Genomic DNA, 26894 nt, shown 5'->3' with positions numbered 1-26894 from the left:
AAGCATGGCCAAAGAATTCTCCATACTGCTTATTGACAATAAAGCAACATAAAGGCAATTGGAAAGCTTTGAAAACTGCCATCCACAAAGCATGAACTCAATCTTTAAGCTTCATCTCCAAGCATAAGCAAGATTGGTTTAATTAAAAGCAACAACACGCTGAATCAAAGAGGGAAGCCTTTGTGATGAGCAAAACAATGCTGAATGTAGCCAACCAACAATTTAAGGCATATGCACAAAGCAATATCCAAAACATTAAGAACACATGGTGAAGTGAAAAGGCAAAGGAATCCAATTAATTGCAGTCACATCTACGACAATGGAGCCTCTTTAGTACAACCAATGTCATTCATGGCCCAAATTCTCTCCCCTATGTGATCCCACAATGGTGCTGCCCTCCAAGGATTTCCAAATATTCTTAAAATATTTAATAAAATATTTTTAAAAATCAAAGGTAATGGGAAGTACAATTGAATCCAAACCACATAATCTAGTAATAAATGATTAATCTATGGTAAGGCCAATCTCCTTATTGAAAGAAAGAGCTTTTGGTGTGTGTGGGTTTTTGTACGAAAAACATTGAAAGACTTTGGAACACATGTTGCTTTCAATTCACATTTGGAATCAAATGAGCAGACCCACCGCTCAAATGCTAGCATCCTGGCCAAAGCCAACACAACCTGTATCAAGAGCATGTTGTGCTAGACAGGTGATTGTGTGCCTGTCAGTGGAGCAATTTCTGAAATAAGTTCTCTATTCCTGGCGTAGTCAAGGTCAAAGAATCTACAAAGGACAAAATAAACATTAGAAGATCATCCTCAAAGCATCTCTGAAGAAATTAAAATATGTCACTGAAAGGTGGGAAGCTCAAGCAATGAAGAAACTATTCTGGTGGTGTCTGTATGAGGGACCCTCCCACTTCAAACACCTTCACTTCTCTCAGTGGAAGTGGATAAAAGGGAACAGTGCTAAATGAAATGGAATAGGAACTAATGACCACGTCTCCCATTGGTAGGGTTGCCAACTTTTTCACTCGCAAATAAGGGACAAAAGGTCAAATTAAGGGATAAATTCCCGACGGCAATTCTTTGACCGGCTGGGCTGTGGCTGGGTGAATGATGAGTTGGCCTGGGCGCCAGACTGCACACAAAGCCCAGCTGGTGGGCCAGCTGAGGAGTTTTGGTCCGGCACCCCATCCAACTCAAGAGCTGATGATCGGCCATGAGAAGGAGGGATGGTGGTGTCAAGCTAAGGTCCGAAGGTTGGACAGCTGGCCGGGCTGTCGACTGACGGGACCACGGGCGAGGCGCTGCTGCTGCACTCCATGGGCTGCACTACATCGGGATGGGTGAGGCGGGGCCGGACGCGGTGCTCCGACCCGACAGTCCTCTTGACCCGAGTAGTAGCAGTCAAATACGGGACAAGGGCAGTCCCGTATGGGACAAACCGATTTAGCCTAATATACAGGATGTCCCAGCTAGACAGTTGGCAACCCTACCCACTGGCCAAATTGACAGCATCTGTCTTTGGGCTTGCACTCAAAGAGTGGGCCTGTAAGCTACATCAAAGGCTTCAAATTGACCATCTGTGTGAAAACTATATGGAGGAGAAGATTCTCATTTTACAAGTGGTTTTTGCCAAGGCAAAGGCATTAGGAATGGCGAGTATCTGTGTGGTTGCGTGGTTGATTGTCATGAGCATTAGTTTTTGATTAAATCCAGTTTACGACCTAAGGCAGTATAGGATAATAACAAGTATTTGGTGTAGAGGTCTTATCTTCACATACAGGATGAGTTCATACATTGCCTTCCTGTATTACTCCATATTTATGGGGATCAACTGAAGGCTGCCATCCTGGATCACGCATAAGATAGACACATAAAGCTGGAGTAAAGCCCCCGTCCCACTTACGTGTCCTTGGCACGCTAATTACGCGACGGTCCCGCGCGACTTCATTCGCCCGCACACCTGTCTGGAGCGCGTGACGTCGTTTGAAGATGGACACAAAGCAGGAGTAACTCAGCAGGACCGGCAGCATCTCTGGAGAGAAGGAATGGATGGCGTTTCGGGTCGAGACTCTTCTTCAGTCTGAAAGAAGGGTCTTGACCCGAAACGTCACCCATTGCTTCTCTCCAGAGATGCTGCCGGTCCCGCTGAGTTACTCCAGCATTTTGTGTCTATCTTCAATTTTTTTGGCCCCGCTCTGGGAGTAGAAGTGGGGGCGGATCCGAACCGCAACGGCCGTGAGCCGCAGGCCGAGTTCAGCGATCGTTTGCCTGCTTCTGCTACTGTTGGAGGTGAGACGTTACGTTGCGCCAGGGTCTTGGGCCTGTCCCACTTTGGCCGTCAGTCACGCGACAGGCCGTTGGCGCGTGAAGATTTTGTGCGCTACAAAAATTTCGGAGCCCCGCCCGATGTTGCGCACAACTACATACCCCTCCGCGCTTCTCAGTGGGACCGACCCCGCGTGGCCTTTACGATGCCCGTGCGCCTCAACGCGACGACAAGGTCGAGTAATTTGCGTGCCAAGGACACGTAAGTGGGACAGGCCCTTAACTCAGCGGATCGGACAGCATCTCTGGATAAACTAAAGAGGTGACGTTTCAGGTCGAGACCCTTCCTCAGCCTGGAGAAGGGCCTCGACCCGAAACATCACCTATTCTTTTTCTCCAGAGATGCTGTCCGACCCGCTGAGTTACTCCAGCTTTTTGTGTCTATCTTTGGTTTAAAACAGCATCTGCAGTTCCTTCCTAAACATTGGGTCAGGCATACTTGGCTGTTGCCCCATCCTGCATCCTAGCCCAGCGCCAACCAGCGATCCCTGTACACTAGCACTATCCTACACACACAACTGACAATTTACAATCTTACTGAAGCCAATTAACCCACAAACCTGTATGTCTTTGGAACGTGGGAGGAAACCGGAGATCCTGGATGAAACCCACGTGGTCACAGGGTGAACGTACAAACCCCGTACAGACAGCACCCATAGTCAGGATCAAACCCAGGTCTCTCGGGCTGTAAGGAATTCATTACACAATAAAGCCAATTCCTTCAATAGGGAATTTTGAATGAGTGGGTTTGGGTCATAATGTCATGAGGTAATAAGTGATGGGAGCAGAATTATACCTATTCGGCCCATCAAGTCACTCCACCATTCAATCATGGCTGATCTATCTCTCCCTTCTAACCTCATTCCCCTACCTTCTCTATTTGGTTGTGGTCCTGACCACAGGGGAAATGTAGGAGGATTGACCAAATGTTGTGCCTTCCACCACAGTGATGGATGTTTGTGTTAAATTTTTATTGTGTATTGTGTGTTCTTTTTTTATTGTACCGCTGCTGGCAAATTCATTTCACTGCACTTTATGTGCACGTGACGAATAAAACTGACTTGACTTGACTTGACTTGAATTCCACAGATTCACCACCATCTGACTAAAGACTAAAATTAAAGCCACACAATTTCAAGGGGGACTCAGAGGTGTACCTTTTAACATAACAGTGGAGAACCCTGGAAATCTTTGCCTTTTTCTCAGAATAAAAAAACGTACCTTTAGAAAGGAGATAAGGAATTTCTTTTGTCAGGAGGTGGTGAATCTGTGGAATTCAAAGCCACCGACGGCTGTGTATTCCGTCATTGGGTATTTTTAAGGCGTAGATTGGCAGATTCTTGATTGGTAAAGGTGTCGGGGATTATGGGGAGAAGGCAGGAGAAGAGTTGAGAGGGTAAGATAGATCAGCCATGATTGAATGGCAGAGTAATAATAATAATGGATGGGATTTATATAGCGCCTTTCTAATACTCAAGGCACTTTACATCGCATTATTCATTCACTCCTCAGTCACACTCGGTGGTGGTAAGCTACTTCTGTAGCCACAGCTGCCCTGGGGCAGACTGACGGAAGCGTGGCTGCCAATCTGCGCCTACGGCCCCTCCGACCGCCACCAATCACTCACACACATTCACACACATTCACACACAGGCAAAGGTGGGTGAAGTGTCTTGCCCAAGGACACAACGACAGTATGCACTCCAAGCGGGATTCGAACCGGCTACCTTCCGGTCGCCAGCCGAACACTTAGCCCATTGTGCCATCTGTCGTCCCTGAGTAGACTTGAAGGGCCGAATGGCCTACTTCTGCTCCTTTAACTTATGAACCAATTAAATAAAATGGCATGAATGCACAGGGACAAAGCTTTTAGACACAGATTGTTCAACTTCAGATAAAAGTATCAAGGGGTTGAGTCAAATGGTAAATAAATGGTTAAAATTGGCAGTAATCTAATTGAATGGCAAAACATATTTATGGATGACTTATAGGTATGTCTATTCTTAATTTAGAAAAGGATACCATTGTTTTAGTTATCAAATTTATAGCTGTTGCTTTAACTATGTTTTCATTATATTAAGCAAGTATGCAGTTTGCCTGAATCTGCCAATTCTAATTCATCATAAAAATAATTGTGCTAACTCCACATCAATGGTGTGAATGTTGTGAGCAAAAACAGCTTTTTGATGGCTTTAACATATCCATTTCATGCTATCTTGTTAATACTTTCTTTGGAAACAGTTTAAAATAATCAACTTAATTGGGATGTTTAAGATCCTTGACCTGAAACAATGACTGTACCTCTCCCCAGATCTGCCTGACCAGCTGAGAGTTTCAATCATCTCCGTTTTAGTTTTTCTCTTCCCAACATACAAATCTGTTTTATTTTTATTTTGCTTTTGTCTGTTTCTCATTTGTTTTCATTTTGTGTACGTTTGTTTCTTGGAACAAATGAGGAAGTATTTGATCTGGTCACTAAGCATCATCATTGGATAACAGCAGCAAGATTTTCATTAAGCTTTCTCTTGGGAATGTTATCTATTTTATAATTTAACTGTTGTTTTACTTCAAGAGATGAAATTGTGGAGAAACCATGCTATTGGGCCTTTGGAGAAGCAGGCTTAGTATATCTTGCCAGAGCTTTTCTCATTCAATGCTTTTATGTTTTCCCAAAGTTTTTCCCTCTAGTTTTCCTCTTGTCCTCAAAGGAGTGACGTGATTAATTTATTTTAGTTGAGAGATACAGCACGGAAACAGGCCCTTCGGCCCACCGAGTCTGCAACGACCAACGATCCCTGCACATTAACACTTTCCCACACACACTAGGGACAATTTACACTTATACCAAGCCAATTAACTTGCAAAACTGTGGAGTGTAAGAAGTAACCGAAGATCTCAGAGAAAACCCACGCGGTCACGGGGAGAACGTACAAATTTCGTACAGACAACACCCGTAGTCGGGATCGAACCCGGGTCTCAGGCACCACAAGTGCTGTAAGGCAGCGATTCTGCCGCTGCACCACAGTGCCGCCCCCATTAGTTTAGGCTCTGTAGGTAACACATCTTTCTAGGACCTCAAGTTATTGGCTACATTTCCTTTATGAGTCTACTGAATGACTGCCATTGCACTGCTGACATGGATAGAAAATTGGTTGGCAGGAAACAAAGAGTAGGGATTAACGGGTCCCTTTCAGAATGGCAGGCAGTGACTAGTGGGGTACCACAAGGCTCGAAGCTGGGACCGCAGCTATTTGCAATATACATCAATGATTTAGATGAAGGGATTCAAAGTAACATTAGCAAATTTGCAGATGACACAAAGCTGGGTGGAAGTGTGAACTGTAAGGAGGATGCTATGAGAATGCAGGGTGACTTGGACAGGTTGGGTGAGTGGGCAGATGCATGGCAGATGCAGTTTAATGTGGATAAATGTGAGGTTATCCACTTTGGTAGCAAAACCAGGAAGGCAGATTACTATCTAAATGGTTTCAAGTTGGGAAAAGGGGTAGTACAATGGGATCTGGGGGTCCTTGTTCATCAGTCAATTAAAGTAAGCATGCAGGTTCAGCAGGCAGTAAAGAAAGCGAATGGCATGTTGGCCTTTATAACAAGAGGAGTTGAGTATAGGAGCAAAGAGGTCCTTCTGCAGTTGTATATGGCCCTAGTGAGACCACACCTGAAGTATTGTGTGCAGTTTTGGTCCCCTAATTTGAGGAAGGACATTCTTGCTATTGAGGGAGTGCAGCGTAGGTTTACAAGGTTAATTCCCGGGATGGCGGGACTGTCATATGCTGAGAGAATAGAGCGACTGGGCGATTATACTCTGGAGTTTAGAAGGATGAGAGGTGATCTTATTGAAACATATAAGATTATTAAGGGTTTGGACATGCTAGAGGCAGGAAACATGTTCTCGATGTTGGGGGAGTCCAGAACCAGGAGCCACATTTTAAGAATAAGGGGTAAGCCATTTGGAATAGAGATGAGGAAAATACTTTTTCTCACAGAGAGTTGTGAGTCTGCGGAGTTCTCTGCCTCAGAGGGAAGTGAAGGCCGGTTCTCTGTATACTTTCAAGAGAGAGCTAGATAGGGCTCTTAAAGATAGCGGAGTCAGGGGATATGGGGAGAAGGCAGGAACGGGGTACTGATTGGGGATGATCAGCTATGATCACATTGAATGGCGGTGCTGGCTCGAAGGGTCGAATGGCCTACTCCTGCACCTATTGTCTATTGCTCTTGCTTATCCTTCATTTGATCTTCCATCATTGATGGTCTTCAGCTTCCTGACATCTTAGGTGCTGGAATTCCTTAACCCCCTCCCAAATCTCACCAACTTTCTCCTTCTCTTTCCTGTTCAATCACAGTTCAAGCAAACCTTTAGTCATCTGCCTAAATATCCGCAATATGGCAGAATGTCAAGTTTTGTTTGTGATCATTCCTGTGAAACTCCTTGGGATATTTTATTGCATTAAAGGGGAAACATATGTGTGTGTGTGTGTGTGTGTGTGTGTGTGTGTGTGTGTGTGTGTGTGTGTGTGTGTGTGTGTGTGTGTGTGTGTGTGTGTGTGTGTGTGTGTGTGTGTGTGTGTGTGTGTGTGTGTGTGTGTGTGTGTGTGTGTGTGTGTGTGTGTGTGTGTCTGTGTCTGTGTCTGTGTGTCTGTGTATATATATAGAGAGCATCTGAATCAATTATTGTTTGCATTTGTCTCATCAAACCTACCTTTCAGGAAATCTGAGCTTGTACCTGGGTCTTCTCATCGTGGACCAGCAAGGTGAAATCCCAATGTTAGAGTCAGTTCTGCAGCCAACATTTTGTTCCCTAAATGCTCCATTGCTCTTCCTTTCGATCAAGGAAGAATCCACCTTTACTAACAACAAAGTTATGCTACACAAGCGAGTATTGCTCATGACTAAAAGGTTACTGTCTGTCAGTTTACTGAAAATCAAATGGCAGATTGTTGGAGAACAAACACAAGAAATAACTTGGGAATTTATAACTTGCACAACAAAAGGTATCGCTCATTATTCCTCTGAGTTCAATAAATTTGTCTTTTTTTTACACTTTATAAAACATTAAAACCATAGGTTTTCATTTGATTGATCAAAGTCTCCTTGTTTCACAAGATTGAAAGTGTGGTATTTTTTGTGACTTTCAGCTCCTTTGCACTTGAGAGATAAGGCACCAATTCCAAATGGACTCCATTTCAAACTTGAGGGGATGATATATTATTATTATCCCCATATTTCTGTTCAGGGCTGTGTGCGCAATAAATTAGAGCAATCAAGTATAACCTAAGTATTTGACCAAACCTTTAGTGAATGCTCTGATGATTCCTTAACTGGATCAACGCCATTCTCTGTTTGGTACCATTGATTTGTGGGTGGATATGATAGGGTAATACAAGCGTGTTGGAATGTAAGTGTAGTGTGTCATATAATGGGCAGGTTACCTCAGGGTTATGAACAATGAGAAACCCAAAAGGCTACATAACTGCAATTGTCAAGAGAGAAGAAGGAATATTAGAACATGATATTTAGAACCCCCACTTTCTTCCAATCATCGCCCATCCATTGCCTCTACTGATGCTGTCTGACCCGCTGAGTTATTCCAGCACTTTGTGCTTTGCTCCTTTTGATGGTGACAAGTTTGTAGTTGTGCTGCCAAAGTTGCTCCCATGGTGGGAGTTTATTCCTTACATTGCCCCATGCCTAGGACCACATTCACATGACAATGTCACCATCCACATCGGTTCTGGCAACCATTGCCCGTTTAAGTCACTTGCAAATGAGGGATATTCTGATATTTGGGGCCAGTTTAATGTTTTTCATTTTTACAGACTTTTTTTTGTGTTTGCCGATTAGAAATGAGACAGATCCTATTCGGATGGACTTCAAACTCTGGGAAGTACCGTGTTCACAGGGAAATAGGTCAAGTGCGAGGTAGTACTTGAGGAAATGACTTAAGTGCTGATATTCGGTGTTTTTCTCAGTTTAATTCAGTAGCCACAGATAACGTGTGTAGGGAGGAACTGCAGATGCTAGTTTACACTGAAGATGACCCACTGTGATGCTCCAGGACTTTGTGCCTATTGCCACAGATAAGGGATGATTAAAGGTTTTCCACCAACTGTCTTTTCCATAAATTAATGCGAGGGCCATGGAATGCGACATAGTGTTTCCTGGATATGTTCACTGGCATTATGATGTAATTGAATGCAATCCTTCCCATTACTACAAAGATATTGGGATTCATCTGAAGAAACGTCTTGCCTATGTGGGTGCAATATGTGACTGTGTTGAAGAGAACCCTTGTTGCTTGGTGAAATCTGCACACAGGAAGTGTGAAGGAGATCTCATTGCCTTTGAAAACATGGCCAATCGCTTCTCTTCTACATGTGTGTGCTGAGGACTAATGCAGCAGATGTCTCCTGATGGGATGACTTGAAAGGATGTGGTTACATGAAAGCTTTGTGCTGTGGTAACCTTCACAACTATGCACAGACACTGCGAAACAGATGTTGTCCATAGGTCAGCAAAGAACAGATAGTGCAACTCTGGTGGCCTGCCTGCCTGCCTGCCTGCCTGCCTGCCTTTTGAAGCCCTGATCAGGTAGATGTTCAGGGGTAGCGATGAGTTTCAGCAAGATAACTTGTTGCGGAATCAAATTAGCTTCATTTTTTGGCCCATACCTCTTGAATTCATTAAATACTGAATTGCATTTGTAATCCCAGAAGGGCCAGCTATCCTTACTTTGTTGTAGATAATGATTTTAGTACCAGGGAGAAAAAAAAATAGAAATAAAGAAAAACATAAAGATCAACGTTTTAGGATAATGCAGCAAAATAAAATTGAATTGAATAGTTTGAATATTGAAGCTTTTGAATTTTAAAATTGCATAATATTGAACAAGAACAAGGTAATTCTCCCTGGTATTCTGGCTGATATTTATCCCTCACTTGGCATTATGAATATATTTTTTAGTTTTCATATGACTTGGGCCATTCAGCTCATTGTTTCTATGCTGGCTCTCAGAGTAATGTCAAACATCCAGTTGCCCTACCTATTTTCCAGCAACTTACCCTCTCACATGCCATTAGATGGCACCCTGCTTATTTTACCACAAATCTAGATTAGGGACAATTTGCTGTAGATAATTAAACTACCAAGCATCTTGTTTTGGGATGTGGCAGGAAACTGGAGCATCCGGGGTAGAACGTGCAAACTAGGCACACACTGCATTTGAGCGTCGAGCCGGGTCCCAAGAACCATGCAGCAACAGCACTCCCTGCTGCACCACTGCACCGCCCAGCTAAATGATCTGGATATTATTAGATTCAATCCATTACGAGTGGCATTAGACTTCAGAAATGCTTTACTCCTGTGCGAAAATGTCACAACAAGCACACAGTGAGTACAATTCCACTTTAATACAATGTGGCTGCACTGCAGAATTGTTTCAAAAAACCTGACATGCTTTGAGATGTCCCAAATTTAGCAAAGTTGGTGTTTTTCCTCTTTTCAATAATACAAGTCTTCTATTCAATATTTTTCTCTCAGTTCTTTGGGGGTGCTGTATAAAAAGCCAGGATACACCGTGAGTTTATATTTTCCAAGTTATAAATGTTTTTGGTAAACTGGATTAGATACAAAATGGACTAATTTCCACATGTAACGCCATCTTTGGTTAATTTCAAGTCAAAACAGAAAAGAAAAGTTTATTATGTTCGACGGTTCAACTTCATTTCACATACAGTATAACGGATGTGGAGGCTAGTCTGATGTGGTGGACTGAAGTTTCCGGTAACAGCGGAGTTTTGTGCAAACGGAAGTCTCCAAACTGAAATGAAAGCTGAAACTCCCCGGATCTGTCGCAGCATATGTACAGCAGCTTGCATTTATATCATGCCTTAAACATCAACAAACGGTCCCAAGGTGCTTCACAGGAGCACTATCCGTCTAAATTTAGCACTGGCCACATCAGGAGATGTTGGAACAGAGGCATCAAAAAGACACATTTCTTTCAAGGGTCAAAGAGGGGAGTGAAACTTAGAAGCTGGTACCCCAAGACCAAGGTAGCCAATGATGGAACATACCCAGAGGAAGGCTGGTTAGTGCTCAGACCATTTACAAAATGATAGACATCACATTGAAGAGAACATTTTTTTTTGTTGCTTAATCAATAATTTCACCCAGTTGAAGATTGAATTAAGGCTAGTTGTACACATATGTGACTTAATTGCAGTACCAGAATCTAATAAGAAATGTTGGAGGCTAACTTGATAGGTGAAGATATCTTTGTTGGTATTTACGCGATCAATAAAGCGGTTATGCAGCAGATTTAAAGAGAATTTATAGTATTTCTATCAAAGACATATGGTTTGAATTTAATTCCAGAATTTTGTTCAGCACTTAAAGTGAACCCAAGGTTAGACCACTGGGAGAACTACTTCTGGAGAGAATTGCTTAGTATTTGAGAGTTAAATTGTCCAATGGTTGAGTATTATGTCATCTGCAAACCATAATCTAAACAACATGTTAGCTAACGTTATCTCCTAGATCAACCTGTTTGTTGTTTTACTCATCTATGCAGATACAGATACATATGAAAGAGTGCTATTTCCTTGTTCTCTGCACTTTGTTAGTCTTTAGATTTCCTTCACATGCGAATCAGGTGCTGATAAACGTATCTTGCCTCCCTCAACATTCCTTGGCAACAACAGAAACCACAGCAATAGCTCCTGTACATGCCCTGATAAGACAGGGCTCCACCTTACCATTGCCTCTCTCAAACTCACCACTGCAGCAAAATTATTGTGTGGCACTGGGAGAGTTGAGATTCCCTTCTAATTGGGGGGGGGGGGGAGGGATTGAAAAGACTGGGAAGAATTTGTGGCCAGCAGAGAGACATCTGTGTTCACGACCAACGTTGGCATGGAGGAAAAGTAGTTGCATGGTGCAGTTTTCCAAACAGCATCAACTAGTGCGTTCCGAACCTTCGCAGTGAGGTCTTGCAAACAGGCCATTCATGTGCGGTGTCCAAAGCCTGTCCTATCAAAGCAAAACAGTTTGAAAGTGAGCTGAATCACACCACTTAGCTGGAACTGTCAAAACCAAAACTTTTCAAAGGATAGGAAAGGTTTCAAGGGATTTGGGCAAATGGGACTAGCTCAGATGAATATCTTGGTCGGCATGGACGAGTTGGGCTGTAGGTCCTGATTCAGTGCGAAATGATTCTAAGACTCTGTTTGCGAATGTGGGGTGTTCTGAAGTTGTGGAAGCTGCCACATTACCTGATTTTTCCCATTGTTTATAAAAGGATTAAGTGTTTATTGGTGGGTCAGCTTCCAGGAAATTACAGAGTCCACCATAGAAATCATGTAAAGCCAGTGCTGTGTGAGTGTGGAGAAATTCCCAGAGGTGTAACGCACAATCATGGAGTAGGCAGTCAATAGAAGAATCAGGGTTAAAGTCAGTTGTCAGGGATAGAAACATAGAAACATAGAAAATAGGTACAGGAGTAGGCCATTCGGCCCTTCGAGCCTGCACCGCCATTCAATATGATCATGGCTGATCATCCAACTCAGTATCCTGTACCTGCCTTCTCTCCATACCCCCTGATCCCTTTAGCCACAAGGGCCACATCTAGCTCCCTCTTAAATATAGCCAATGAACTGGCCTCAACTACCTTCTGTGGCAGAGAATTCCAGAGATTCACCACTCTCTGTGAAAAATGTTTTCCCCATCTCGGTCCTAAAAGATTTCCCCCTTATCCTTAAACTGTGACACCTTGTTCTGGACTTCCCCCATCAGGAACAATATTCCTGCATTTAGCCTGTCCAACCCCTTAAGAATTTTGTAAGTTTGGATTGGTGCAGGGGGAGGAGTTAAAGAGAGTGTGAATATTGGATGGGAGATGGCATTGCCATGAGTTGGGTGGTGGGCCTGTCATCTAGAGTTGGGGGTAGTAGAATCAAGGGGTGTAATTGTTGGTAAGCCTTGAGGGTCACCAGCTTGCAGTATGTGATCATTAATTGGGATGGGTGTCAGGGATCCCACCACATTGATCAAGCAGAAGGGAATGACTATCAAAGGCTCAGCCCTACTACCATGTGCTGGTTAATATGTTGGTTGATACACAAAAGGACACAAAAGTGCTGGAGTAACTCAGCAGGCCAGGTAGCATCTCTGGAGAGCATGATAGGTGATGTTTATGGTCGAGAGTCTTCTTCAGTCTGAAGAAGGGTCTGGATCATGTTGTCCAGAGATGGCATCTGACCTGCTGTTACCCCAGCACTTTGTGTCCTTTTGTGTGTCAACCAGCATATTAACCAGCATCTGCAGTTCCTTGTTTCTTAATCTAAAGCATCTACATGGGGTGCTGCCTCAAGAAGGCACCATTGATCAAGGATCCCTGCTATCTAGGCTATGCCCTCTTCTCGCTGTAACCATCAGGCAGGAGATACAGAAGCTTGAAGTCCCACATCATCAGATTCCAAAACGGCTACTTTCCTACAACCATCAGGTACTTCACCCAACCTGCACAACTCTAATCCTACCTCGGCAATGGAACAGACGGTGTTTCTGGTGTACATTGGTGTAGCTGGTAGAGCTGCTGCCTCTCAGAGCAAGTGTGCTGTTTGTATAGAGTTTGCACTTTTTCTCTGTGGACTGTGTGGGTTTCCTTTGGGTGCTCTGCTCTCCTTCCACATCCCAAAGATGCGCGGGTTGTTGGTTAATTGGTCTCTGTAACGAGAAAATGCCCCTAATGTGTAGGGGATGGATGAGTAATTGGGATAACATCGAATTAATGTGAATTGATGGTGAGCATGGACACAGTTGGCTGAAGGTGAGCTGTATGTGGAAACATTACAGACCATGTTTTGCACTACCTTCTGATTGCGTTTTGCACTCTGATGTTCTGTCTTAATTTTTGTTGTGTTTTTCTTTCCACTGTTTTGCAGAATTTCTGTGTAATTGATGTTTTTGTGTGTTGTCTACGTGCCTGTAATGCTGCCTGCATGCATGTTTTTCTTTGGACCTGCATACTGGTGCATACAAAAGCAAATTCAACTTGACTTGACTGATTAACAGAGCATTGCGTGTTGCGTATGTTGGGGAATTCATTGAGTGGGGAGTGTGGTCAGGTGAAGATCACAAGCATTGAGAGTGAAAGCTCTGAAGGTGAGGAAGGTAATTAAATAACTTAAAGAGAATATACCCAAACTGGGATATGAGTTCAGTTTAGGACATTCTCAGGGAGAATTATTTTAGTGCGGTTGAAAAGAGTGTTTGAAAATCAGCTTCTTTATGAGCCACACATGGCATGGGTTATGCATGTGAGGGTACAATGCCAACCTTGTGTGCAAATGATTTCATGGGAGTTTATGGATGTTCAGCGCCTGTCAGTGTTATTAGGTGAATTTTGGACTTGGAATCAAAATGATATTTCGTGCAACAGGCACGGTCTCTAATTTACAATAAAGGTGCCACAGCAGACTGCAATAAGAGATTGATGGAGGAGGTTAATGGGTTGAGCAGCATCTGTGGGAGAAAAGGAACAGTTGACGTTTTTGACCTGAAACATGGACCATTCCTTTCCACTCACAGATGCTGCTCGACCCACTGAGATCTTCCAGCATTTTGTCTGTTGTTGCAATCAAGGGTTATTTTTTTAAATTGTGTTTGGATCACAGAAACGTGCCATTATGCAATCTGATTTCCAGCAGGGATTTTCCCCTTGTGCTGCTCATGGAGCTGGATGCATGCATAACATCCAATGCTTCTGCTGCCAGAGACATTGGCTACATTTTTCAGGGAAGCTAAATGTTCTGTTTTGGTGGAATAGACAGGAATAGGCAGGCTTTTACCCAGCGCAGGGGAATTGAGAAGCAGAGGACATGGGGTTCTCAGAGTAAAGATTGGTAGAAAATATGTCAAGGTATTAAAACAAAAAAAACAAAAAAATAGTATTGAATATTTCTGACCGTATACATTGAAATAAGAAAGTAGTTTTCTCTTGTGTTCTAAGTTCCTTAATCTGAGTATGTCCAGTAACTGCTTTTTTTCTCATTAAAATCACAAGACGAATAGACAGGTTAAATAGTCCATTTACCCAGGGTAGGAGAATGAAGAACTGCAGGACCGGGATTAAAGGGAGAGGGGAAAGATTGAATAGGAACCTGAGGGTTAGCTTTTTTTACAGAAAGAGTGGTGGGTATATGGAACGAGCAGCCAGAGGAGGTGGATGAGGCAGGTACTATCACAATGTTTAAACAACATTTGGACAAATCCATGGATAGGACAGGTTTAGAAGGAAATGGGTCAAACACAGGCAGGTGGAACGAATGTAGATGGGGTACGTTGGCCGGCATGGGCATGTTGGGCCGAAGGGCCTGTTTCTACGCTGTATTATTCTATGACATTCCCTCAAAGGCCTTCCTTCAAATTTCTGAGCTTTTATTTTTCCTGTAGTAGATGATGTGAAAGTTACAATTCTATGTATTCTTCTGAAAAAGCTTTTTTCTGTACCTTTCTTTGGCGAAGACACACCTTTAAACCTAGTGGCCAGTACGACATTCTGGGATTCATGTTGGTGCTATGTTCTATGACATTATTTGCAATGATGTTAAAACATACATCTTGGGAACTAAAACTGTGGAAAATTTTAGAATGACAGTTTGGGAGATGGCCCAAATCTGGTCCAATTAATTCACTATTCTGTGGCAAGCAAAGAGATTTAGAACAAAGCACTTTGTAAATAAAATGTCAATTGCAATTAGCTAAATTGCACATATTTATAACCTCACTGTGCTGGGAGGGTTGTAGTCTGTGAGATATGTTTTATAGCACATTATGGACCTTAACAATCATTCAGAAATTTAGCCACCAGTTAAAATTAGGTTCTAAAAAAACGATTGGTACAACATTTCCAATGTGCACAATTCATGGCTCATGGAGCTTTTCTGCAGCAAAAACTCATCATCTCTCTATGCGCACAGTGCATGTTATTCCAATAAATCGTTTTATTTCAAGTTGCCTGCCAGGTTTTCACGTGAAGTGGTAAAGTCACAACCCACCTTTGATGTACTGCCCATAAAGACTATAATCCATTGTTCGATTAGAATCAAAACATTTAATGCATTCTATTTGCCGCAGAAGGCAGCTGACAGTTTTGGAACCGATTGATGGAACGTTTGCCATGGAGGCAAGCTCAATCAAATAATTGTTATCTTTATAGACATGAACTGTTGGATCTTTGGTCAATATCACATCAACTGGCTTAGCAAATGAGTTATTTAAATCCAGTGAATATCTCTCCTCAGTTTCGATACTTGATAAAAAAAATGGAGCCCTGTGCGATGTACAAACCCTCATGTCAAGCAGTCGCTATCATTAATCACCAAAGGACGGGAATGTAATGTGGCAATTCAGGTCCCTCCAGCACAGTAACCTGCAACAGCAGGTTACGTGTCAGAAAATGTCTAAAAATAATTGTTGACTAATTCTGCTGGTGCGCAGCTTGCTCGGGTTTGTTGTAATAAGCTCCTACTGACATCTGTAAATTTGTGTTATCTTCAAAGCCCTTCCACTGGCCTCCACAATCTTGGTGCTGCCTTCTGTTAACCTTCCTACGCAAATACAGTCAATATCTATCCCGCGAGGAGACTGGCTTCGTTTGACAATGACACAATCTACAACATTGATTTATTGCATTTGTGTTTTCCTATCCAACTGTTTTTCTTAACTGACGATATCTGAAGAAGCTTCCCATCCTACCTAAGCTTGTCACATTCCAGATATTATTGCACTGTACATTAGCCTAAAATAGGAAATTATATTATCTTTCATTTAGGATGCTCATTGAAACATTTTTGTTGTTAATACCTTCACGTTCTTCTCGGGTTGAAATTAATCTATTTCCATTGGTTTTCTTCTTTAGTTTAGTTTAGTTTAGAGATACAGCATGGAAACAGGCCCTTCGGCCCACTGAGTCCTCGCCAGCGATCCTGGCCCACCACACACACACTAGGGACAATTTGTAAATTTACCAAGCCAATTAACCTACAAACCTGTACATCTTTGGAGTGTGGGAGGAAACCGGAGCACCCAGAGAAAAGCACGCAGGTCACGGGGAGAACGTACAAACTCCCGTAGTCAGGATTGAACCTGGGTCTCTGACACTGTAAGACAGCAACTCTCCATTTAACACATTTAATATGGCATAAAAATTGGATCACAATAAGAAGTGAAGGAAAGGAAAGACAAGGCTCAGCAGTACTTTCATACCTCAAAAAATAAATTCCTTAAATAGAATCCCAAATTTCCTGGAATCTGATGGTATTTCCTGAAATTTTCAAAAATGCTTCCTGCGTGCTATTTGTTGTTGGGTTTATTTCGCGGCATACGTTAACAACACAAAGAAGAACAAGGCAAAACAGATCTATGGATACTACACCGTATCCGCCTGCTTCTGTTACTCACTTGTACAGTGTTATGCAAGGCAGCTTTTGGTGCCTCCAACAGCTTTCGTTGTCTTTGTTTTTTCAACCTGCTCTCGTGTGTCTCAGTCTCTGCTCTCTCTCTCCCTCCCTTCCCCTTTCCCTCTCCCTCTCTTCGTCCCTCCCTCACACTCTTTCCCTCACTCCTTCCTTCCCTCTCGCTCCCTCCCCCTCTCTCCCTCCCCCTCTCTCCCTCCCCCTCTCTCCCATCCCCCTCTCTCCCTCCCTCTCTCCCTCCCTCTCTCCTTCCCTCTCTCCCTCCCTTCTCTCTGTCCCCCTTCCTTTTTTCTCTCCTTCTCTCCCTCTCTTATTCCGTCCCTCCCTCTCTCGCTCCCCCTCTCTCTCTTTCCCTCTCTCCCTCCCTCTCTCCATCCCTCCCTCTCTCCCTCTCTCTCCCCTCCCTCTTTCTCTCCCTCCCTCCCTCCCTCCCCCTTTCCCTCCCTCCATCCTCTTTTCCCTCTCTCTATCTCTCTTTCCTCTCTCTCTTCGTCCCTCCTTTTCCCACTTTCTCCCTCATCTCCCTCTCTCCACCCCTCCCTCTCTCCCTCTCGGCCCCTTGAGCCCGCCCACCGTTCTGTAAAATCAAGGCCAATCCCAATGTAACTGCAATGCCATTGCCCACTGGCAACTTTTCACCACTAGGCTTATCTAGAATTCTACCACTGCCTGAAAAACAATCAACTTCCACTGAGAAAGAGAATTCCAAAGACTCATTGTTATACGAGAATTTTCCCGAACAGTCTGTGCCCCATAGCGCTATGTTTAAAGTCCATAGCGCTGCAGACGGTAGCGCTATATTTAGAACCCATAGCGCTACAGCCGACAGCTCTTTGTTTAAATTCCCACACGTTAAACTGACAGCGCTCTGTTTAAACATTTGAGTGCCAAATCGGCAGCGCTGTGTGTATTACCTTTACACTCCTTCGCAGGCCAGATGCGGAACTTTTCCGAAATTATTCAATTTCCCTAAAATTACCCGGAGACAACCAGAATTTCCCAAATATCGGGTAATTTCCTTCAAAGTGGAAACACTGAGGCTCTATCTTCTTTGGAGCAGGTATCTTTCTCATTGTTTATTCTGTTTTGCTTCTACCTCTGCTGCCAGGTCTGGCATATTTCAATGATCTGTACTGTTGGTCCTGGAAATTGCTCGAAATTTACTTTTCACAAAATTCCAGTCCTATGATCCAACTGCCCTGCTTTCGGCTGAAATCATTATATTTGAACATCTATACTAATTGATGTTTCATGATGTATAAATTACACCACCCTGTGTATTTTGGGGATATAATGCAGACATGAAATCCATATTCGATAACTAACATTATGCATCTGAATGCCACCTAAATTGTTGCAATAAACAATTAAATTATTGAACATCAATATAGGATTGAAGTATGTGATTTGGAGAATTGTGGATGTATTCGAACAAAAAGTAAGTTGGCAAAATAGCAGGCAAAAATAATATGTAGAGATATTTTGTATGTGAGTGGAAATGTAACATCTTTTTTCAGTGTATCATTCTTTCCAAGGGAAGCAAAGAAAATTATTCATAGTTATAGCTGGCTTACAATATAATGAGAGTTAAATTGCTTTCCATGATGTTATGAAACAGATTGACATATCGTATACAGAAAGGAAGAGAGAATAGCTTGGCATTTTTAATATATAGTCATAAAATGATCCTGAATGTAAAATTATTTGATAGTAAATAATCTTAATTGAGGCATTTTGTACCAAAGTTATATAATCTCACTTCCTTGATATGTTCCAGCTGTGATTTTTGATGTTTCTCCCATCTCTTTAGGTCTTACTCATCGTCAGTGGGAACCTCAGCTTTTTGAACTGGTTGACTATTGTTCCCAGTATTGCCTGCTTTGATGACTCCAATCTGGCCTTTCTCTTCAGCTCACGACAAGGAAAGGTCAAAGACCAAGTATCCATGATACAGGCTAAAGAGGCAATGGGTCACAAACCACCTACTCATTATGGTATGTAATATTGATTAACAACCTGCTCCGTACTTTGGACACAGGCCGTTTCCATGAACTTTCCTTTAGTTCCTTAACTCAAAGCATGCCAGTTTCCCAGTCTTCAAGACAACGAACTCTGAACTCAGAATGTCAACTGATATTGACATCACTACCATTGAGCAGAATGTGGTTAATCTCTTGGTAGCAGATAAATTAAAGAACATGTTTAGGATTAGTAGGATTCAAAATGTCAAGTCTAAAGTGATTTACTTTGGTTAGTTTGGCTTGTGAGTACTTAAGCTTGGATAGAAATCATTTGTCACATTAGAAATAAGTCCACAGAAACAAACCAGATGGTTCAAGCTGCTGTTAATGCTTCATATAAGACTCATTCCATTAACAATCTAATTTAACATACCCTTATATTAATTTCTGTATGTCTAGCTATGGTCTTGAGCTATGGACCTCTGCAGATAGAGTCACTTCCATTGTATTAAATCCTCCAAATTTGTACCTTTTTCTCAAAAGAGGTCAATTTTCTATATTTTATAATCATTGTAATAATTCCAGTCCTCTTCAAATGTCATTACCATCTGCAAACTTGTGAGCTATTAATGTACAAACCTGCTAAAAAAGAATCATTCATTCATAACTTAATTTCATCTTTTCGGCTTGCTCGATTTGTTTCTTTCTGAAATCCTTCCCCACTCACCTGTGTATTTTCTCCAGTTCATATAAATATCTGGTTGAAGGCAACATAAGAAATGTTTGCATTGGATTCAACTGAAAAATAATCTATAAATAGTATTCAAGTAAGAGAGAATGATACACATTTCCATGTTACAATTTACTTGCTTAATGTGTAGAATTCATGAACTAGGAATGATTGGGAGATATCAGTAATTATTGATCTCTTGATTTTGGCCAATGTCTTAAACTTTCTAGAGGTTTTTATAATGCTTGAAATATGGCTATGGCCCCATGGGGTACAGTTCAGAAGTTCAGCTATTCTGGGTGTATGGTAGTTGATACTTTTACTGCCTCCTGCTTAGGCTTCTCTTTGGAAATGAGGATAACTTGCTACTCGCCAGTTCTATGCTTGCTTGTATGGCTAATAAGGTCAGGTGGGACTGACAGACTGCCACATATGGGGCGGAAGGTGCGTGACGGGGAGGCCGGGAGTATAGTTTGCAAGGCGGCATGCCGTCCTGCTCCATTTACAACCAGTTTCTGTGTTCTGACAACTTAAAGATTGGTGGTTCCCAATGCGAACTCAAAATGCTCCTCCATGTTGAGTGGCCATTGACCAAGGGATTCCCATGAGATGGTGGAGATATGACACTTTTTCAAGGAAATTTTGGGAACAACCTTGAATGATTTCCTCTTTCCACCTGGTCATCTATTGCTGAGTCAGAAGTTAGAAAAAACTGTCAGTATTGGAAGTATGGTACTGAGCTTAAAGATTATGTGGCTTGCCAGCCCAAATCAGCAAAATTAGGGCAGAGAATACTGGAAATGGTTCACACGAGCCAACCAAGAGAATTGGCAGATTCTGTGGAGACACCGTTGGTGTTATCTCTCCATTACTTTGACATGTCTACTGTAAGCAGTCCATGTCTCAGATACGTGCAGAAGGATAGCCATCACCACTGCCCTGCAGACCACGAGTTTTGTACAATGTTTGGGATCTTGATCTTCAAACTCTCTTTTCATCAGGCTGCCAAAGTCTGCACTGGTGTACTAAGGCAATTAGTACATCTCATCTTTGGATTTTCATTGTGAATGCAAGAAGCAATCTGTTTTCCAAGATCTTGCCATGGATTTTTTTGCCAACAGAAACAGCATTGTATAATAGAAGCAGGTTGGTAATGGACATATGTTTTGCTGGTGTTAAGGCCCATTCTCTCATGTAAATCATGAAATGAACACCAGTGACTTGAAGTTTAGGCTCTGAAGGTAGCCATACCCATGCACCATTTGCCTGGTGCAGTTCAATAACTGAAGTTAAAGTCATCTTAGTTCTGGAGTAGAGGGGACGTGGGTGGACAGTTGTCTGTTCATCCTGCATAGCAGCTCTAATCTATCACAGAATTTGTTGGAGGTAAGATGCAGCCTTGTGATGAAAAAGGTTGAGAAATATGTTGTGATGACGACACAGCCCTCCTTGACAACAGTTTGCACTGAGACTGGATCTATTGTGGACACATTAGTTAAGATCAGGGTTTATATGCCATCATGTAGCCCAAGTCAAATGAAGAAACATTTTAGTAGGAGCCAAATTTGAGAAATTTCAGTCTGAAGAAGGGTTTCGGCCCGAAACATTGCCTATTTCCTTAGCTCCATAGATGCTGCCTCACCCGCTGTGTTTCTCCAGCATTGTTGTCTACCTTCTGCTACCTTTGCCTGATGTGTATGGAATCATCATGCAGTGACGTTTAGGTTTTCCAGCAACCATTCTGCGGCTCATCTTTTTCCTCTTTTTTTCGGGGCCATTGAGCACATTATAGCATTGCCATGGTTGCTTTCATATAATTGCGTGTTTGTTTTCAAAATAATAATTCCTCAAGCATGTCACTTTGTATGTGCAATTAATAACCGTGTGTTAACACCTGGGTCATTAAGCTGTAGGGTTTATTTGTCACTCGGCATACAGCTCGAGCCAGTGCAACATCTGAACTCGTAGATCTGCGCTGTCACTTAGCTCATTATTTTGCTCCATTGCCCAATATATCACAAGGATGTTGTCTTTAAATAATTCATTGATGGCAATTAAGCTTTGGAAAAAGTTAATTGACCAGATCGAGAATCTTTGAATTGAAATGAAATGAATGCCAGGTTTACCTGTTACATTGAATGATTACTGTTGAATTTTATATTTACTAAAATACCAATTTGTAAAGAATGTATTTATTTTATTTTAATTTGATGGAACTCTTGATGTGTTAGCACTTGTATTATTTATGCTTCATGCTCGCTCCCTTCCACCCCAAAAGAATGGTAGTGTGTGTCCAGTGCTTCCTGATTATTTAATGTGTGGGTGTCGGTGCAGTACTTCCGAGTGCTATTCATTGTGAAATCATAAGACCGTTTGCAAAGTTATTTCAATACAGTATCATAGACATAGTAACAGTGACTCTATGATTGTTGAGTAAATTGGGTGTGTTGGCTGATCATAAAATAATATTGCCTCCCAAAATGCAGTGCAGTGAATGAGCATAGTTACTGTCAAATTCAGAGCAGAATGAAGCAGAGTGTTTCTTCTTGCTATTTTTATTTAAATTCATCGATGTATCCCACAATTTATTTTACTCCTCGTGTTTCTGTAGTTGTCCCTTGATTGCGCCTGAGTATGTTCCTCAGCTACTCCATGACGTGATGAGTTTTACATCTGAGGTGAGAGGGGCAAGATTTAAGAGGAACCTGAGGGGCAACCTTTTCCCTTTGGGGGTGAGAAAGAGCCGTGGGAGTGACCAGGGCGAGGACTGGGGATGTTTATCCGAGATAGGCTACTAATCGATCCAGAAGGAATTCTGAAGTTGTTTACCAGAGGATTGAGTGGGATAGAGTGATGGAGTCATAAAGCATGGAAACAGGGACCTCGGCCAAACTCACCCATGCTGACCAAGATGCCCCATCTAAACTAGTCCCATGTACCTGCTTTTGGCCCATATCCCTCTAAATCTTTCCTATCCGTGTATCTGTCCAACTGTCTTTTAAATGCAGATATACTATCTGCCTCAACTACCTCTGGCAGCTTGTCCCCACCACCCTGAGTGAAAATGTTGCCCATCAGGTTTCTGTTAAATCTTGCCCCTCTCACCTTAGTGATTGTGATTAAGATGTAAAAACTCATAATGGCATGTAGCTGCTGAGGAAAATACCCCGGCAAAATCAAGGTTAATTTAAAATTCCCCCTAATGTATAGGGAGTGGATGAGAAAGTGGGATAACATAGAACTAGTGTTAACTGGTGATCATTGGTCAGTGTAGACTCTTGGGCTGAAGGGCCTGTTTCCATGCTGTACCTCCAAACTTAAACTAAAGTAAACTAAATACTTGGTTATCCAGGCACGTCTCATTGCGCTGAGGAAATAAAACTGCACTAAAAAAACCCATTGAATTAGTGATGAATTATCATGAATAGCAGGGGAAGGAAGACACAGATGGAAGCAGTCAATAGAACTCCAAAACATGAGCTCTCAGTAGGCAGAGCACAAATGGGGAAATAGCAATGAAATGTTTGAAAGGAACTACAATTATCCTGGGGGATTCTTATCTACATATTGATTGGGCAAATCAAACTGGCAAGGGTATCGTAGAAGAAGAATTTGTGGAATGTGTCAGAAATTCTTTTTTTGTGAAGCACATTGCAGAACCTAATGAGCTATTTTGGATTGGTCGCATGTAAATTGCAAGGATCACAAGGGATCTTGTTGTTAAAGATTCCTGAGGGGTTAGTGACAAAAATGTGATGGATTTCCAAATGCAGTTTGTGCATGAACTTCATAGGTTTATAACCAGTGCATTTATTTTAAATAAGGACATCAAAGGCAATATGGCTGATTAAGTGGACTGGGTAAACAAGCTAAGAGACAGGTTAGTAGAGGAACAGTAGGAGATAAACAACAGCTCTATAATGCTCTGCAAACGCTGAGTAACAACCACATAAGAAAGGAAGAAATTAATTTTGAGGGAGAATTTGCATGTAATTTAAAAACAGTGAAAGTTTTGATGGATATATAAATAGGAAGAGGGTGGAAAAGGTAAATCTGAGGCCTCAAGAGAAGAGACGAAACAGCAAATAAAGGAATGGTAGATATATTGGATAGATTTTTGCATCGATCTGCACCATCGAATACTTTGCTAATGTCTCCAAGATATCAGACTGTAAATTTCAAATAACAGGGTAGAGAATTCCAAAATGTTAATTGCAAAGGACAAAGTATTGGAGAAACTCAGGGAAATAACTAGGTTGGCAGCTTCCAACCTGATTAATATATGAATGTTAACTTCTTTAACTAACCTTTCCTGTCCTTCTATCCCTCCCCCATGCTAGTTCTTTGACCAGTCTGACTGTCCTCCTGATTAAATGTTATCTTTGTATGCCTCGTTGTCACCTTCCCCTAGCTAACAATGATCTATTCTACATTTTCCTTGATCTGCGTCCCCTGTGATCTCTCTATTTCACACCCTTACCCGTCCATATCTCAATGTCGGCCTCCCCTGACTCTCAGTCTGAACAAGGGTCTCGACATGAAACATCACATAGAAACATAGAAAATAGGTGCAGGAGTAGGCCATTCGGCCCTTCGAGCCTGCACCACCATTCAATATGATCATGGCTGATCATCCAACTCAGTATCCAGTACCTGCCTTCTCTCCATACCCCCTGATCCCTTTAGCCACAAGGGCCACATCTACCTCCCTCTTAAATATAGCCAATGAACTGGCCTCAACTACCTTCTGTGGCAGAGAGTTCCAGAGATCACCCATTCCTTCTATCCAGAGATGCTGCCTGTCCTGCTGAGTTACTCCAGCTTTTGTGTCATTTTTGAGAATTGAGAGTCAGCATCCAGCTGAGGACTACCCAGCATCTGTCTTGATGCTGGCATGATGGTTTCTAAGGTTGGACCACTTAAGCTTCTCATCAGTGATGACTTCCTGATGTTGATAATTAGCAATGTAGCAATGATATATGTGATTCTTGGGGGGGGGAGGGATAATGGACCCTTTTTTGTTCAAAATGATCATTGCCTGGAACCTTTACCATTATAGAAATTTAAGCCATGGGAAGGGACTAATCAAGGAACCAACTACTTCAGCCTAGAGAACGCAATAGATGGTCATAGAAGCAGAGCCCCTGAACCAATCTGCCCAGGGACCCTCCACTGCAAATGTTGAATGCCATTACATGTGTACCACATTTCTTTGCAGTGAAGGGTGGGAATTGGAAGAATCAGAGGGTCAGTTGGAGAAGCAGAATTGGAGTCAGTTGGGCCTCATTGGTGACCCTCGGACTATCCTTGATCGGACTTTACTGGCGTTACCTTGCACTAACAATTATTCCTTTATCTTGTATCTATACATTGTAAATGGCTCGATTGTAATCATGTTTTGTCTTTCTGCTGACTGGTTAGCAGACAACAAAAGCTTTTCACTGTACCTCAGTAGACATGACAATAAACCAAACTGAAACTGGGCCATTTGAAGGGTTGAGACTTTCAGGAGATGGGAGCCTGAACCAATGAAGGCTGAGTGGGGGGGAGGGGACTGGAACCTGAGGGGGTGGGAGGAAAAGAGAAATAAAACAGACAAAAGCTATCTTGTGAGTTACCTTTAATGGGATCCCAGTGCAGTCTAATGCTGCAAAGTTCTCGTTTCCCGAGGAACACTCAACAATGGTCACTGGGGAAATGTAGCAGAGGGAATTGTATGATTTGAAATCACGTCAGAAACGTTGGTACGATTCCAGATCGGATGTGCTTGACCTAATTTCTGTACTAACTTGATTGTCATGTTTCCCCCCTGAGATGAGTGTACTTTTATGCACGTTACCTTGAAATAGCCACTGCCACACAATCTAATAACCAGGTCAATGTAGACCCACCTTAAAATCTTTATGAAACTTTATCCTGCTGAACTGGTATATCCTGAGCCAGAGAACTGGATAAAATAAAAGGGGAAACAAGTGTAACCATGTCACCAGTCTGGCTGATTGCCATCAATGACCAAGGGTTGCTTTGGCCAAACACATGAAAATAATCGCAGTGTAATGTTTTCCATAGAAACATAACATCCACCCAATCTCCTTAGATTTGGTATTTTTTAATTAGCGATGACTTTTAAAATTGATGCATGTTGTAGCTTTTAAATATTGGAGATACCATTAATAATGACAGCTTTGCAGAAATGTTTTGTTCAGCGGTCTGTGGGTGAAAACCGCAGCACGCCTTGCTAGTTGGAAACCAAATGCTGAAAATCTGAAATAAAATCAGAAAATGCTGGAGAATAAAACACTCAGTAAACCAGACAGCATCAGTGGAAAGAGAAACAGAGTTAATGTTTCAGGTCATAGACAGTTCATCAGACCTGTAAGGATGTTCATCAGACTGAAACATTGTTCCCATTTCCACAGATGAAGGTTGGAATCTATTGGTCTCTGTTGCGGTGGCGGTGCAGGCTCGAAGGGCCGTGCAGGCTCGAAGGGCCGTGCAGGCTCGAAGGGCCGTGCAGGCTCGAAGGGCCGTGCAGGCTCGAAGGGCCGTGCAGGCTCGAAGGGCCGTGCAGGCTCGAAGGGCCGTGCAGGCTCGAAGGGCCAAATCGCCTACTCCTGCACCTATTTTCTATTTTCTATGTTGCCATTATTTGTTTCTCAACTCTAGTTCCGGTTAGATTTAAAGTGAGGGATCGGGTCAGTGTGTCACAATAACCAAGTCAATTCTGTGTCGCTCATTTGCCTACACAAAGTATTATGAGTTAGGTTTTCCAAAAGGATCTTCCAGACAGAGAAAAAGGAGTCACAAATGGATGTCTGCCTATCATAGAGCTAGACAGCACATAAACAGGCCCTTCAGCCCAACGTTTCCTTGCTGACTAACCGAGCATGTCCGACTTACCTGCCCATATACCTCCAAATCTTCCTAATCATGTCTTACATCTCACCAGATTACCCGTCCCATCTCTAAAACCGTATGTAGACCGAGATCGCATTATTCAAGCAGTCATTTTCAATGTTTTATTTCGCAGGTGCCTATGTCCGAAAGGTGCTGAATATCTCCTTTGGGGTCCTCATCGCCTACCTCAGTCTCCCAGTGGTTGTCAACTTGCTCAGTTCAAAACAAATGATGAACACTTCCTTCAACCCACTTCGAATTGTCAACACCTATGGAGCCTTTGGAAGGTACGATACAACATGTGAATATTGTCATCCTTCACATTAATTAAATTTGGACGGTCGTTAATCAATCGAGAATTGTCAGAAACAGGATGACATGTGATGTTGTTACTTATTCTGCTTCAAGTGCTCCCAGTTTTATAAATACTTTTATTGGTGACAAGTTTTACACAGTTTAGCCATAGTTTGGGCTGCATTGT

The 26894-nt window shown here is 42.4% G+C and overlaps 1 protein-coding gene across 4 annotated transcripts in view; it reads left to right on the top strand.

The window, feature by feature from the left end:
• The window catches only part of lmf1 (lipase maturation factor 1), a 499938-nt gene that overhangs the window by 410740 nt on the left and 62304 nt on the right, over positions 1-26894 (top strand). For all 4 annotated transcript variants that reach the window (XM_033040858.1, XM_033040856.1, XM_033040857.1 and 1 more), the window contains 2 exons: positions 18636-18819; positions 26547-26700. In XM_033040858.1, the coding sequence (XP_032896749.1) occupies positions 18636-18819; positions 26547-26700 (338 nt within the window). The remainder of the gene's footprint in view (positions 1-18635; positions 18820-26546; positions 26701-26894) is intronic.

The sequence above is a fragment of the Amblyraja radiata genome, chromosome 22 (assembly GCF_010909765.2).
Source record: "Amblyraja radiata isolate CabotCenter1 chromosome 22, sAmbRad1.1.pri, whole genome shotgun sequence".
Lineage (NCBI taxonomy): Eukaryota > Metazoa > Chordata > Chondrichthyes > Rajiformes > Rajidae > Amblyraja > Amblyraja radiata.
The sequence above is the reverse complement of the archived record's forward strand: the minus strand, read 5'-3'. Positions and strand labels throughout refer to the sequence as shown.